The 15,521-nt window shown below is 30.2% G+C and overlaps 2 protein-coding genes across 9 annotated transcripts in view; one reads left to right on the top strand and one right to left on the bottom strand.

Annotated features, from left to right (window-relative positions):
- The window catches only part of LOC106057602 (dynein axonemal heavy chain 1-like), a 57,776-nt gene extending 47,507 nt beyond the window's left edge, over window positions 1–10,269 (top strand). For all 3 annotated transcript variants that reach the window (XM_013214854.2, XM_013214852.2, XM_013214853.2), the window contains 13 exons: window positions 199–398; window positions 1,952–2,255; window positions 2,432–2,563; window positions 3,356–3,529; window positions 3,836–4,015; window positions 4,549–4,725; window positions 5,239–5,409; window positions 5,736–5,866; window positions 6,753–6,897; window positions 7,088–7,183; window positions 7,306–7,416; window positions 8,588–8,822; window positions 9,589–10,269. In XM_013214854.2, the coding sequence (XP_013070308.1) occupies window positions 199–398; window positions 1,952–2,255; window positions 2,432–2,563; window positions 3,356–3,529; window positions 3,836–4,015; window positions 4,549–4,725; window positions 5,239–5,409; window positions 5,736–5,866; window positions 6,753–6,897; window positions 7,088–7,183; window positions 7,306–7,416; window positions 8,588–8,822; window positions 9,589–9,710 (2,178 nt within the window). In that variant the 3' untranslated portion in view covers window positions 9,711–10,269. The remainder of the gene's footprint in view (window positions 1–198; window positions 399–1,951; window positions 2,256–2,431; window positions 2,564–3,355; window positions 3,530–3,835; window positions 4,016–4,548; window positions 4,726–5,238; window positions 5,410–5,735; window positions 5,867–6,752; window positions 6,898–7,087; window positions 7,184–7,305; window positions 7,417–8,587; window positions 8,823–9,588) is intronic.
- A 948-nt stretch (window positions 10,270–11,217) lies between these two features.
- LOC106057601 (neuroblast differentiation-associated protein AHNAK-like) overlaps window positions 11,218–15,521 on the bottom strand; it is a 103,870-nt gene continuing 99,566 nt past the window's right edge. For all 6 annotated transcript variants that reach the window (XM_056032048.1, XM_056032046.1, XM_056032051.1 and 3 more), the window contains one exon: window positions 11,218–15,045. The gene's annotated coding sequence lies outside the window, so the exon portion shown is untranslated. The remainder of the gene's footprint in view (window positions 15,046–15,521) is intronic.

The raw sequence follows: 15,521 nt of genomic DNA, 5'->3' as shown, positions 1-15,521 counted from the left end.
AAAAAATTTAGTAGGAAAAATATAAGTTTTTTTTTATTCAGAAAGAAAGTTAATCATGACAAACACCAAGGTCTCAGGTCTTAGTATTCCTTGTTTTTTATTATTATTTCATCAATTAAACTTTTATTTATTAAGCTTGGATTAAAAATAAAATTCAGAAATAGTTTCATCTACTTTGTATGATGTATTTTGTTCCAGAATGAATGGAGACTGTTACTTGCGGGTGGCACTGTGAAACCAAAAGAACTTCCCAACCCAGCCCCAGAGTGGATCTCAGAAAGATCCTGGAATGAAATTCTCACTTTGCCCTCACTTCCAAAGTTTGCACATTTTGCTGAAGATTTCAAGAACCACTTATCTGGCTATAAAACCATTTTTGATAGCGCTGAGCCACACAGGTCTGTTACTGTCAGAAACTTAAATACATAGCCAGTGGTCCACCACACTAAATAATCATACATACTACAGTGAAAGGAAAACACTCAACTTTATTTAGATCTAAATACTTTAGAAATAAAAAATTTAATTACAAAATAGCTTCAAACTTGCCTTATAAATAACTGGCATTCCTTTTTAACAGAAGATAGTTATGTCCTATTCAACAGAAGATAGTTATGTCCTATTCAACAGAAGATAGTTATGTCCTATTCAACAGAAGATAGTTATGTCCTATTCAACAGAAGATAGTTATGTCCTATTCAACAGAAGATAGTTATGTCCTATTCAACAGAAGATAGTCATGTCCTATTCAACAGAAGATAGTTATGTCCTATTCAACAGAAGATAGTTATGTCCTATTCAACAGAAGATAGTTATGTCCTATTCAACAGAAGATAGTTATGTCCTATTCAACAGAAGATAGTTATGTCCTATTCAACAGAAGATAGTTATGTCCTATTCAACAGAAGATAGTTATGTCCTATTCAACAGAAGATAGTTATGTCCTATTCAACAGAAGATAATCATGTCCTATTCAACAGAAGATAGTTATGTCCTATTCAACAGAAGATAGTTATGTCCTATTCAACAGAAGATAGTCATGTCCTATTCAACAGAAGATAGTTATGTCCTATTCAACAGAAGATAGTTATGTCCTATGCAATGTGTCAATGTAGTCGTGCATTAACTTTGCTAAGTCATTGGTTTTTCTGGCTGGTTTGGGCAACCTTTTCCATGCTCTAATGGCACTATGGAAGAAGGAGCACTAGTAAGAATTCATCCTAGCATAAGGAATAAGAAATGTATGTTTTTTGTGTGACTTTCTGAGTATTTTACTAGGCTGTGTTTTTGTATTTGTAAATTAGGGTCTAGTGTTCTAGTGAATTATTGTTACTTTATTTTTTAGTCTTATGTTCTTAAATGTCTTTTAAATTTTGTGGTTTCGCTACTCTAGTCAAATATGAATATTGATTTGTTATAAATCTCACAGCTCAATGTAGCACCTGCTTTAGTCCTTTTTTTGTCATATTTTTTAAAAATAATTTCCAATTTTAATTATGGGCAAACAAGGGATGTATTAGAAATATACTTGCTTCTGCCATAATAGACTTTTAAAAAAATACATGTATTCACAATGGACACTGAAACAAAATAGAATAAAACATTAACTCCCTAAACACTCAAATGTTTTCAGTCATCAAGACATTATATTTTGTTTACATTTTTAACTTTTTGTGCATCATTTACTAGCTAGCAGAGGTTCCTTGTTTGGATTTAAACTTGTTTGAATTCATCTACTACAGATTTTCTTTTCATTCAAAGTGTGAAGCTTTATACTTTATTTATTGAGTCTCAATATTTTCTAATATAGATTTCAGTATTAGATTTTATAATTTAATACTTTTTAAAATATAGATTTTACTATTATATTTTATTATTGAATACTTATTTTTAAAGATAGATATTAGTATTAGATTTTATGATTTAATACTTTTTTTGGTTGTTTATGTAGAGAAGAGCTACCAGGATCATGGGCCCAGACACTGGATAAATTCCAGTCCATACTGGTTTTGAAAGCTTTGCGTCCTGACAAAGTGACCAATGCCATGCAGGACTATGTGGCTGCAAACATGGGTCAGCGGTTCATTGAGCCCCAAACATCTGACCTTGGCCTAGTTTACAAGGACTCCTCTCCAACCACTCCCCTGGTCTTTGTTTTGTCCCAGGGAACTGACCCAGCTAATGACTTGTACAAATTTGCAGAAACCATGAGATTCTCAAAAAAACTTACTGCTATCTCTCTTGGTCAGGGCCAGGTAAATCATTTTTCTTTTATTTTGTTTGTTGTGTGTTGAATTTACATTTAAAGCATTAAGTTTCAAAATCTACAAAGTTATTGATAAAATAAAAAAGAAAATGGACAATTAAAGAAAGAGGCAATAAATATTCTCTATGGTTAAATGGAAAGTGTCTTGTGTATTTGATGGTTTAGGGTCCTCGGGCTGAAGCTATGATGAGATCATCAATGGAAAGAGGCAAGTGGGTTTTCTTTCAAAATTGTCACCTGGCACCAAGCTTCATGCCAATGTTGGAGAGACTAGTCGAACAAATAGATCCAGACAAAGTAAGAATCAAATGATTAAACTTGGAGATATTTGTACAATTACTTGAAGTCAATCATATTTAAATTCAATGCAGTTCTATATACAAACTCCTCTCTCTAATCTTTTGTTTGGTATTTTAATTATGTATGTCTTATACCTTTGTATATTTTAAAAATGAAATAGTTTAAACCTACTTATATTTTAATGATATAAAAGGTCTATATTGTTTCTTATTTTATTTTTACCTTCACCTATCCCTTAGTCTGTTGGATCATTGGGGCACCATGTAAGATTCATTGACCGTCTTTCTCCTTTTCTCTCTGTCTTTTGCCTTAGAACCTCTTTCAATGTCAGGCCTGTCAATTCTTTTATGTTGTCCTCCCATCTCTTTCTCTGTCTGTCTCTTCTTCTTTTTCCTGGTACTGTTCCCTAAAGGAAGGTCTTTGCGAGCCCCGAAGATCTTGTACTATGGCCATAGAGTTAGAGCTTGCATTTTTTTACGATAGTATTTAAATTAAATAATCCTAATTATTATCTATTCAGAAAAAATAAATAAATAAGAACAAGAAAAACTTTAATGGGAAATGCAATATTTTTAATTCAATGCTCTATCATCATGATTAATTTTATTAAACAAATGCTGGCATTGAAATATTAGCTTTTAAAAAGTTACAACATTCATATTTTTTTCTTTATTGTCAAAAAAAAAAAATCTATTGAGAATATTTTTAATGATAGTGTGTAAAAAATTTTAGTCAAAATAAAATCACCGATTAGGCTTGAAAAAAATGTATTTCTGGTTTGATTGTCAGGTTCACAGAGATTTCAGACTGTGGCTGACTAGCATGCCAAGTGAGAAGTTCCCAGTGTACATCCTACAGAACAGCTCCAAGATGACAGTTGAACCACCCAAAGGAATCAAGGCCAACTTGTTGAGATCTTATATGGGCTTCACTGATGACTTCCTTAGCCAGTGTGGCAACAGGGTAGAACATTTACATTGATATTTCAGACTTCATTAGTAGCTAAGAAAAAATATTTTTTTATTATAGCTTTTTTATAGCGCTACTTTGATGCTTATAGCATGCTCAGAGCGCTTTTGGTCCATTGTCATTTGTGGACCAGTGGGGGGGAGGGGGTATCTAGGAGTTGGTTTTCCGTGCTGCCTTTAGTTTCAGTTTGAGTAATTTTATTGAGCATTCTTAAAACATTTCCATCTTTTGTTTTCTTACATTCAATGTTTATTTCTTCCAGCAGCTCATTAGATTATTAATGTAATTTTTTTTCCCCAGGTCTCAGAATTTAAACATTTGCTCCTGTCATTGTGTCTGTTCCATGGTGTTGTTATTGAGAGAAGAAAGTTTGGGGCTCTAGGTTTCAACATCCCTTATGAGTTCACTGATGGTGACCTACGTATATGTGTCAGCCAATTGAAAATGTTCCTGATGGAATATGCAGATATACCATTTAAGGTAAAATTTCAAACATACAACTATGCTTTTATTATTTTGTCATTTTGGTTATATGATATATAATATTATAATGACTTTGAGTTTGAGATAGTAGAAAGTAAAAGATTGTATATTTTAATAGAGAAATGACTTTTTTTTTGCTACAACTATGAAGCTGTTCTTTTTGGCTGCTGTTATCAGCACTTTCCTTTGATGTAAACTTTCTTTTGTACCTTCTTAGCCTGAATTTTATCAAAGCTATTAGACTTGTCATTAAAAAGTCAGTTGCTACTAAGAGTCATACTCCAGAAGATGTAATGTGTCACCCTCTATATTGCAATTCAATATTTTTAAGAGTATGTTAATATTACATGTAACACATCTCCTTCAACTCAATCAAGATACAAAAATGTCTTTAAGAAATTTTCTGTATGTTTAAGCATATGCTTAATATAGTGTTTACCCTTTCCTCATAGTGGTCCTTTTATTTAGCATTCGTCCATTAGCTTCCACTGGTCTTCAAGGGACTAAAAAGTTATTGTTATCCTATTTAGGTGCTAGTGTACACAGCTGGACACATCAATTATGGTGGCCGAGTAACAGATGACTGGGACAGACGATGCCTGATGAATATCTTGGGTGGATTCTATAAGCCAGAAGTTGTCCAGGAAGACTATCAGTACTCTGAATCTGGTATATACAAGCAGATCAACCCTGAACAAGAACTTAGTGTGAGTCTATCTCAATGAACTCTTTTTGTCTGCGCTCTAAGTCTACCTCAATGAACTCTTTCATCTGCACTCAAACTTCACTATAGAAGGCCTCATCACTGACTTACGACGTCATAACCTGTATGCAGTGGTCATACAGACTGACCAGTGATGTAACAACAAGCTATTTTTTTAAACTGCCTACTGGTTTTGATTTTACAGGTCAATTTTCAGGCCTCCTATAATGATTGGCCTCGCTTTAATTGTTTTACTACAGCTGTTCTTTTTTGGCTATTAAATTAGGACAATATTAAAAATGTTAATTAAAAAAATTCACTGATTTGTTCATTTTACTTAATGGAAATATATTTTTAGTTTTTCAAATTGTTATATATTGTTTAACTTTATTGGCTTAAAATTATTCTCCAATTATTTATAGATACATTTAATGAAACAATACTGATCTTTAAGAATACTTGTTTTGTTTTTTTTAAATCAAATTAAATTTTTGTTTAATATTTCTTTGATTTTTAGGGTTATTTAAGCTACATCCGAAGTTTACCAATTAATGATACACCAGAAATATTTGGTCTTCATGCCAATGCAAATATTACATTTGCTCAAAATGAAACTTTTAATGTTTTGAGAGATTTGATCCAGCTTCAACCCAAGACTGCAGCGAGTGGAGGAAAGTCAAGGGAAGAGGTTAGTCTGACTTGTTTCTTGATTTTTTTCTTTTAATCACTGCAAGCCTAGATTTAAAAAAAAATTTTTTGCTATAAAATGAAGCACAACTCAGATATTTTACATCTATAAATGAAAAATATTTTTAAGTATGTTATCATTACAATGAGTTATAATAGTTATACTTTAGCTAAACTGATATAATGCTATTTGTGATTGTATAAAAAATATATTCTTTTCATATATTACATTATAATCATTTGATTTGGGATGAGCATTCTTGGGAATAACAACATTTATCTGTAATCTTTTTATGTGTGAATGTCATTCACTATGTCTTCTATTAGGTTATGGAACAAACTGCTTTAGAGATACTAGAACAGTTACCTAAACCTGTGAGCCTCGCAAAAGTCATGGAGAAATATCCAGTAATGTATGAACAATCAATGAACACTGTGCTAGTTCAAGAAGTTATAAGGTATTTTCTTTTCTTTATATCCTCTGCATTGTCAGAGTCACTGCCATGTTAGCTTTATTCCTTTTTGACTTACTTTTTAAAATCTGTTGAGGTCCTTCTTCTTTGTAATTAAAGAGGAATACATTTTCATTTTAAATATAATCAGAATATAAATCTTTTCTTTACTTTTGGGACATAATTTGTTAACCTGTTTTTCTGGATTGAATCTACAGTCAAACATGACAATGAATTCTCATTTTCTTGTAATACAAAGTTAGGAGTAGTACATTAGTTGGGAGTAGTACATTAGTTGGGAATAGTACATTAGTTGGGAGTAGTACATTAGTTGGGAGTAGTACATTAGTTGGGAGTAGTACATTAGTTGGGAGTAGTACATTACTTGATAGTAGTACATTAGTTGGGAGTAGTACATTACTTGGGAGTAGTACATTACTTGGGAGTAGTACATTAGTTGGGAGTAGTACATTAGTTGGGAGTAGTACATTACTTGGGAGTAGTACATTACTTGGGAGTAGTACATTACTTGGGAGTAGTAGATTACTTGGGAGTAGTACATTACTTGGGAGTAGTACATTAGTTGGGAGTAGTACATTAGTTGGGAGTAGTACATTACTTGGGAGTAGTACATTAGTTGGGAGTAGTACATTAGTTGGGAGTAGTACATTAGTTGGGAGTAGTACATTACTTGGGAGTAGTACATTACTTGGGAGTAGTACATTACTTGATAGTAGTACATTATTTTGATATGTACATAATGATGACCTTGAAGTTCAGTCTTTGCCTTGAAAAGTCTATTACTTAGTAGACATGAGTAGGTATAACTCTTATTTAAAAATTTTTTTTTAAAATAAAAGAATGACTAAATATCTAAATATATATTGTTTAGGTATAATCGACTTCTCAACACAATCCACCAATCATTGAGAGACTTGCAGAAAGCCTTGAAGGGGCTTGTGGTTATGTCACAACAACTTGAGGACATGGCAAAAAGTTTGTTCAACAATGCTGTACCTAGCATGTGGGCATCTAAGGTAGTGTAGATGTTTTAAAGTTTAAAGTATTTCTGAACTACAGTCAATTATGAAACAAAAATTTTCTAATTCAAATTATTCAAATGAGACATAAACACATAAAGAAAATGAAAATAAAAGTAAGAAATTAGACAATTTGTCATGTATTTTTTGTTGATTATATATAAAGTTGAAATGAATTATATTTCAGGCTTATCCATCTCTAAAACCACTGGCATCATGGGTAACAGATTTAATTGCCAGAATGGCTTTTATACAGCACTGGATTGATGAAGGCATTCCTCCAGTTAGTACTTTATATTATTTTAATTAATTTAAATATTTAAGGTCCATATGTTTTTTTTTACACTAAATGTATATTCGGTTCACTATGTTCTTGCTATGTTTATATGTTTATATATTTGACAGGTATTTTGGATTTCTGGTTTCTTTTTCCCACAAGCTTTTCTGACAGGAACTTTGCAGAATTTTGCAAGAAAGAAAGTTATATCTATAGACACTATATCATTTGGTTTTGAGGTGAGAAAAATAATTTATGATAAATTAGACAATAATTTTTTGTTTTGTTCTTTTTTACTTACAGCCCATCAACTCTGCTGAAGTATGGGTCAAAGACAATAGATCTCCATAGTTCCCTGTCCTGGGCCATCCTTTCCATCTTGTTCCAGATCAAAGCAAATCTTAAAGTGTCTTCTCTAGTATGTGTGCTTTTTGGACAGGCTCTATCTTTCTAGTATTTTGTGGGTTCTATTTCTGTACTTCTTTTGTGTTAGCTGGTGATTTGTACAAGGTATATACAAGCAGACCCATTTTCTCATTTTCATTTCTTTTTCTACATGGATTTGGCTGGTTCTTTTTAGAAGATGTCTTGCTAATAAAGTATCTTGCCAGCAAATAAATAAGATTTTACTTAGGAAGTTCATTACAAAAGGTAGCATTTTTTCTGACAGTTTCACTTGTCCTTCAGGTCTGAGTTTCATTTAGCAAAATGGCTTAAACATTAGAATGAAAGAGATGACTTTTAGTTTTCAATGAAACATTTCTTAAGGTCCAGATTTCCTAGAGCTGTATGAACGGGACTTTTGCTTTGCCAATACTTGCTTTGACTTTCACATCTTTTCCACCCATTCCTTTAATCTCAGAGACTCTCATCCAAAGTAATAGGTTCTGCACTACAAGTATATATTCTTCATGATCTTTGACTTATCTTTGTTTGTGTTACTAGCTCAGTTTTCAATGAATTAGCTGCTGGATTGAGTGAGAAATGTTCAAATCCTCAAACTGATTCTACAATGTCCATAGGATTTCATTTCTGTGACAGTGGTATATCTATATAGATCTAATATGTGATGAGGAGGAAGAGAAATGGTGACAGCAAACCTTGTCTAATCAATGTTTACACACAAAACTGTCCCTGATGAACCTTTCAGAATAGGGTTGTAATCTGTCTCACGTTGAGCTGAAATGGAACTCTCTAATTAATCATTTCCCAAGATTTGAAGGTTTTAAGATCTTATAAAAATAGCATATGAATAATATTAACTTTTTATTTTTCCTTGTACTGTAATGGCTCAATAATTTGATGAAATATTCAAATATTGTAGAGATTTTTTTCAATGATCTTTTTAATTTGACTGTTAAAGATATGAAACAAGATTTACTATGAAACAAATGCTTGCTAATTAAATAGGTTATGGAAGAGAGTTACACTGAGCTGAAGACAGCTCCAGAAGATGGATGCTACATCAGAGGGCTGTTTGTGGAAGGTGCACGATGGGACAGTGGTCAAAGGCTGATAGCTGAATCAAGACCAAAAGAATTGTTCACTGACATGCCTGTCTTATGGTTGAAACCTGTTTCAAACAGAAAGACAACCCTATCTGGCATATATGACTGTCCAGTCTACAAGACTCTGACAAGAGCAGGTAAGTGATTTCTTTTCAATTATTAAATTTAAAAAATTATACATATGTTTGTGTGTCTTGTTCAAGAAAAAGACATTTTCCTTTTATTTTAAAATATTTTCTCTCTTTGAACATTATACTTTAGTGAGCTACATCTTTTGATGTCTTTATTAACCACTTCTGTGGGAATAAACAATAACAATAGAATGGTTGAAATGTCAGATTGCCTTCCTTGTCACTCATTAAAACATTTTGTATGCACAATTTTGACACTATGCTGTTGTCCTCATTCATATTTGAGAAAAAAAGTAAACTTTAGACCAATCAGAGAAAAGGCTAATTAAGTAATGAAATTAATGACAAAAATGAACAAATGCTATACAAATAAGATATTTCAATGCAATGAAGAATTTGAAAATTTTCAACACAATTGCTAAACAAAAGAAATATGTAACAACCAACTCAAATGGTTGGTGCAAAGAAATACAACATAGAATAATAATATATAAAATATCCAGATAAAAATTAAAATCCAGCTTTACTGATAAAACCATTACTAACAATTTTCGAATACATAAACAATATTTTATTTCTTTAATTCTACTATTCCTCTTTGTAATACCTTCCCTCCTTACTCATTGTACCCCAGAGTGGCCATTAAAATATGTTCATATCATTGTTGTTAAAGTTTACATTGAGACTGATTGATAGCAATTAAAATTTGAGTAAATTAAGGGCTGTCTGTTCTATACATTTTGGCATTGTATATTTTTGTGTGTCTATTTAGGTACTTTGTCCACAACTGGTCACTCCACAAACTTTGTTTTCTCTGTTGAGATTCCATCAGACAAACCTCAGGAGCACTGGATTAAAAGAGGTGTGGCCTTGCTGTGTGCTCTCAACTATTAAAGCAGTTGTACCCCATTTTGTGTTGTTGTTAAATAAATCATTGAGAATAACTTGCCCTTGTATTCCATTTATTTAAATATGCAGAAAGTTTCTGTGATAAGTCAGTTGGATTCATTTTGTATAAGGATTAAAAAAAAATGTATAAGGATGTTAAAAGAAAACATAAATGTTTAGGACATATTTTTTTTTATTTTTTTTACTGCTGCTTAAAAGTCATTATGATAGATGATTATACAAAACTTGTGCAGGCTGAAGCTGACAAGACTGAGCATACATTTTTTTGTTTGATAAATATGTAGAAATAAGAATGATTTTAAAGTAATGCAGTGTTATATTTGTTTTGAACATTTGAACTTTTTTTTTTTTTTAAATTGATTTTTAAATCATTGAAAAATAAATTGTTATAGAGTTGCATTAAATAAATATATAGACCACTACCTGAAATGTCCTTTTACACATTTGTTGACATTATTTTGTCCAATCCTAAATTGTTTGATATGTTTGTAAAAGATTTTTTGTAAAAATTAATTATCATGTAAATAAAAAATAAAATAGACATGAAAGAAATATGAACATCTGTTCTATTCGTTAGTTGATGCTGTGAATGTAATTTGAGTTGTTTCATACTGCGCACATTCCATACATTTCTGTTAGTTCAACGTCAAGGCCTTCATTCATGGGAGGATAACAGCCAACATTTTGCAGATTTGTTTTTCAGCTCTTCATACTAACCAGTATCAAACATTTGTGCCAAGAAAATTGTAAATTTGTGCAAGTTTTATATCTTAACAAGAAAAACATCAACAATACTTTTTTTTAAAAAAAAGCTTATACGAAGTGTATATTGTATCAATTAGTTTGGATCAGTCTTGTAATTAAATTTGTAATAGATCTAGACTAACAACAATAACTCTGTTTAAGAAATATTTGTAACAATTATTTTTGTTAAGCTCTATTTCATGCTATAGGCCTATCACTTATCTAGACCAGTTGGGAAAATGGGGGTAGGTAGGAGAAAGAAAAGGATACCTGGGTGAATGTTACCGTAATCATTTTAAAGAGCATTTATATTACAAAACAAAAAAAAAGGAACAACCTGAATCCAAACTCAAGTCAACATTCTAACCACTCTGCTCATGAGATGTGTGAAATTAGATTTTATAGTTATCTATTGTTTAGTTCAACCTTTAAAGCGGTAACCTATAAAGGAGATTAATTCAGCTTGTATTACCACTTCAATTAAGTACAATTTCTTTCCCTTGTTCAAGATACCAAACAAAATACTAAAACAAAATAATTAATTACCAATAGTTAATTAACTAATAGGTAAAAAAATTTTAAATTGATACTTGTGTTGTCAGGTAAAAGAAATAATTGTGCAAAATTCTGCTGATCTGAGATTGGGTGTCAGAGAAATAGCTTACACATTTTTTAACAGTCATACAGACAGAATGAGTTGATTTAACCTTTGTAAAAAGTCCAGATAATAAACTTTAACACCAACACATTTTTTTTTAACAATATACTTTTGTTTAATACAAAACAATAGTAAATTTATTAAAGAGGTACATGGTGGAGGTTTGTACAGAGATGTTGCACCTAGAAAAACCTAAAGCCTTGATAAGAATTTCTACAAATTTGAACTACAGTATTTCCTATGGAGTAAGTGTTATGTTTTGTAATGCTTGAATTCACTGAAACAATGCAATCTAACAGCTTTTTACATTACAAAATTGAAACTTAAACATAAAGTTCAATGCCTAATTTAGGTTAACATTTATCTTCAGTTTAAAGATTTTGTTTTATTATTCTATGAAAGTTTCTTGATGCAGTCAGTAGTAAAGATCAGATTCAAATCAATTGGTTTTAATAGTCTCACGTTACAGAATGAAGTATTCCATCTGTATTCTGGCAGTCTGGAAAGAAACTATACATGTAGTTGTAGATAATAAAACTAGTTCTGCTACTCAAACTACTTGAAGCCCAGGCACTAAAACTGAATTTCTGCTTGATATTTTTTCATTCCAAAATAGTTTGTTTTTTTAATAAATGAACTAATCGACTCTTAGAACATATTAGACTGATGAAAGTCTGAAAAAAAATATATCAAAAAAACAAAAAGTAGACCAATATAATAACAAAATCTAATTAAGTTTTGAAATTTTGGGCATATTATAATAAAGTAATATTGTCTGTCTACACTTCTGTCTCCATAAAAACTAATGAACAATGTACTATGTAACTGATGTATACGATTTTTAAAAAAGTGTAAATATATGATTTATTTTTTTTTAAATTCACACAAATAAAAAAAAGTATTTATATTATGTACATCATAAACTGCTCAAGTCATACATACTGAAAGTGAAAGTAGAAATTCTCAAACAAACATTTCACCAAGCCTGTGCCCAATTAAGGACACATTTATTTCCCCTATCATCAACAAAAGAAAAAGAGTTTAGTTATAATTTTGAACAACAATAGAAATAGAAACATTAACAATATGAACACTCACAAGGTAAAACTTGGCATCAAACACATATGAAGAGGGTCATCATTACATAGACAAGTTGAGCTGCATTTTGTTAAACTAGCTTTCAAACCAACTGAAGATTGATGTGCAATTTATTACTCATTTTGAATAAAGTATTCTAGAAAGTCCACAAAGAGATAATAGAAAATATTAAAACAAAATGCTCAATAATGTAGTCAGGAGTAACATTTTAGGATAAACGTTATGGAATTTAAAGAGGCATGTGAAACTTAACAATCAACCTCAGCAGTTCTATTATGCCTACAAGCATCAAAATTATTTTTTTTTAAATAAATGTTATTTAATAAAGATAAGAACTTGTGCATTGAATTTTACAAATAATTTTGTCACTTAAATCCACAAAATTGGCAGCTTTACCAGTGTATGATTATAAGAAATAAAAAGCAAATAAAGCAAGAATGCTTCAACTTTAAAAAAAAACTTTTTAACATGTACAAATAATTTAATTTTTTTGTAATACGCAAAATAAAAAGAAACATTCATCAACCATATTTAATGTGCAATTTCTTGTCTTTATAAATATATAAAAAGTTTCTTCTTCCCCCCAGAGGATGTAATAAATAAAATAACATTATCAAATATCTATCACAGATTAAATTAGTTCATAAATATATTTCTTCATAATTCTGATCCTCAAATGGTTTGAATTATAAGAGCTTTTCTCTTCAAATATAAATAGATTCATACCTAAATCATTCAAGATTGTATTTAAGAGATCATTTTTCAAAGTAGGTAGGTTGTTAAGACATGTTGATACATTTTATACAAATAAAAAATTCAATTAAAACATTTTACAAAAAAAAGTTAATGCCACAAGATGTGGACAATGAAAGAAAAAAAAAAAAGGAAATGAATAATTAATAATGTCTAGAAAAGAAAGCTGCATTATTTAATGACCAACCTGTTCAAAAACTCAGTAAAATAATGGTAATACATACAAAAGATCAATCCTTTTAAATCTTCACTTAAAATTAGTCCCTACATTTATACAAACATACATAAAAGTTATATGTGGTCTATATAAAGATTTGAATAAACTAAGAATGTATAGAGAGGTCAACTTATAAATGAGGTAATACATTGTCTAATAATATGAAGATCAAAAATATTGTAAAGAATCAACTATAAATATTTGAGTATCTGATTAAATGAAATAATAAAAAAAGGATAGATGGTATAACATAGCACTCTTGGTGTCATCATGTACAAAATAACGAAGCTCTCTTAGTTGAAAAGTTTACAGAAACAGATCACTAGGTAGAACTCACAAGTACTATAAACTTTAAAATCTACATGAGAGAGTTTTGAAAATAAAGATTTAGAACAAGTACATAATTTCAAAATAAATCAGCAAACAAATACAACATTTTAATCATCATCTAATCTTCATCATTTACAAACCTTTTTCATCATCATCATCACATTTTTTAATAGATATTGAAGCAAGGAGCAAACAAATAATAAATGTTTCATTTCTTATAATGATACTTTCCAGAAGTTGAAGTCAGAAGTGGAGAAATGACTACAAAATGACTACTGACAGTTCAGAGACCTTTGAATTTTACACAAAACTCTTAAGCTTAATTATTAATCTTAGAGCCATGAAAGATTTTCATTAACTTACTTTCTTGAGTTATGTCAGTCATCTAACCAGATGGAATAAACAAACTGAAATAGATTGTGATAAGAATAAATAACATAAAGATGAAATATCTTTTATTTTAATGAGCTATTATAAATGGTACATATCAAAACACAAACATGTACACATGATAAAATCTTCAAAATGTTCCTGTATCAAGTCAAATCAATACAAAGGCTGGACAATCAATGTAATAAAGGCATCAGCATAAGCAATACTGGTGAATGAATAAAACTGTCATATAAACAAAAGAGTAATCTAATGTCTACAAGAATCTAGGACTCTAGTTGGCAGTCAATTTATAAAAAGGTAGAAAAAAAAAATATTGCTGAAAGGATTCAATTTTGACATCAAGCATAATTGATTGCTGCCATGAAATTGAACATTTGAAAACTTGCACATAAAAAATGGCTCAGTTAAAATTGATGGGATAAGGAAGGAATGTGTGTTTGAAGTGGTCCTACAAAGCAAAAATAATTAATTCAACCCATTTGATTTTATATTACAAGAATTCACCCAGCTATAACAAAAAAATTATTGGATTCAAAAAAGCATTAAAAAAAAATTAAAGAAAAAACATTGATATTTTCATTTTGTCCAGACAAATAAACTAACATAGAATTTTCCTATCTGAAATTTTAACAAATAAATTTTACCTGTGGATGTAGAATAAAATGTTTAACATTTAAATCAATTTATACAAATCTATTCAACAATTTACTGTTGAAGTATTATAATATAATTAATTTCAGGTTGAAATGTATCTTTTCATAGTCTTTTTTTTAATCTTCAAAAAAGTAAAATGCTTTAAATGTTATGAGATTAGACTCAATGCATTATTATATATTGAAACACAACATACAATTGGCAGTAAGAAAAAAATATCACCAGCTAAGTTAATGTAGTGCATTTAAAAAAAACAATAACATCACATTTCAAAACAATAACATCACATTTCAATACAATAACATCATATTTCAATTGTGCAAAATTAATTATAGTAGGCTAAAAAAAGACAATATTATTTGCTAATTTTTATCACTTGGGTTCTTCAGGTATTTCCTGATAACAAACAATGATTCAGCTTGCACAGTTCAAATCTGGTTTGAATTGTTCTAAATCAAATTCACTGGTCTAGCCTGCCAAAATAAATAAATAAATAGAATATATTATTGATTGCCACCTGTCCAGACATATTCAAAAAGAAAATAAGAGCTTGAATGTGATTACGTTATTAATAGCTTCCATTGAAAACATATTTGAAAACACTAGACAGAAGCCTTATTTATATATCATAAATTTAAACTTAAACAAATGTTGTGGTATTAGAATGAATTAGAGAAGTCTTCTTTTATAAGTTTTGTCCATGGGATAAAATGACCAGAAAAGATTGTCATAATTGATCCTACATAAAGAGAGGACTTTAATAAATAGAAGTCAGCTGACAATAGCTTTGTCTGTGTTGTTTGCAGAAAAGATATAGGTCGCAGCTGAGTCTGCAAAGCCAAAAGAAATACTGCACTTTCCCTTTATCTTCAAACTCAATGTCAAGACAAGTCTTTATTATGGTTGCCTGATCATGTGGTATGTGCTTCAGACTGCCATCACAACAGTC

This window comes from Biomphalaria glabrata, chromosome 6, assembly GCF_947242115.1.
Source record: "Biomphalaria glabrata chromosome 6, xgBioGlab47.1, whole genome shotgun sequence".
NCBI classification, from domain to species: domain Eukaryota; kingdom Metazoa; phylum Mollusca; class Gastropoda; family Planorbidae; genus Biomphalaria; species Biomphalaria glabrata.
This window is presented reverse-complemented; position numbering and strand designations above follow the sequence as displayed.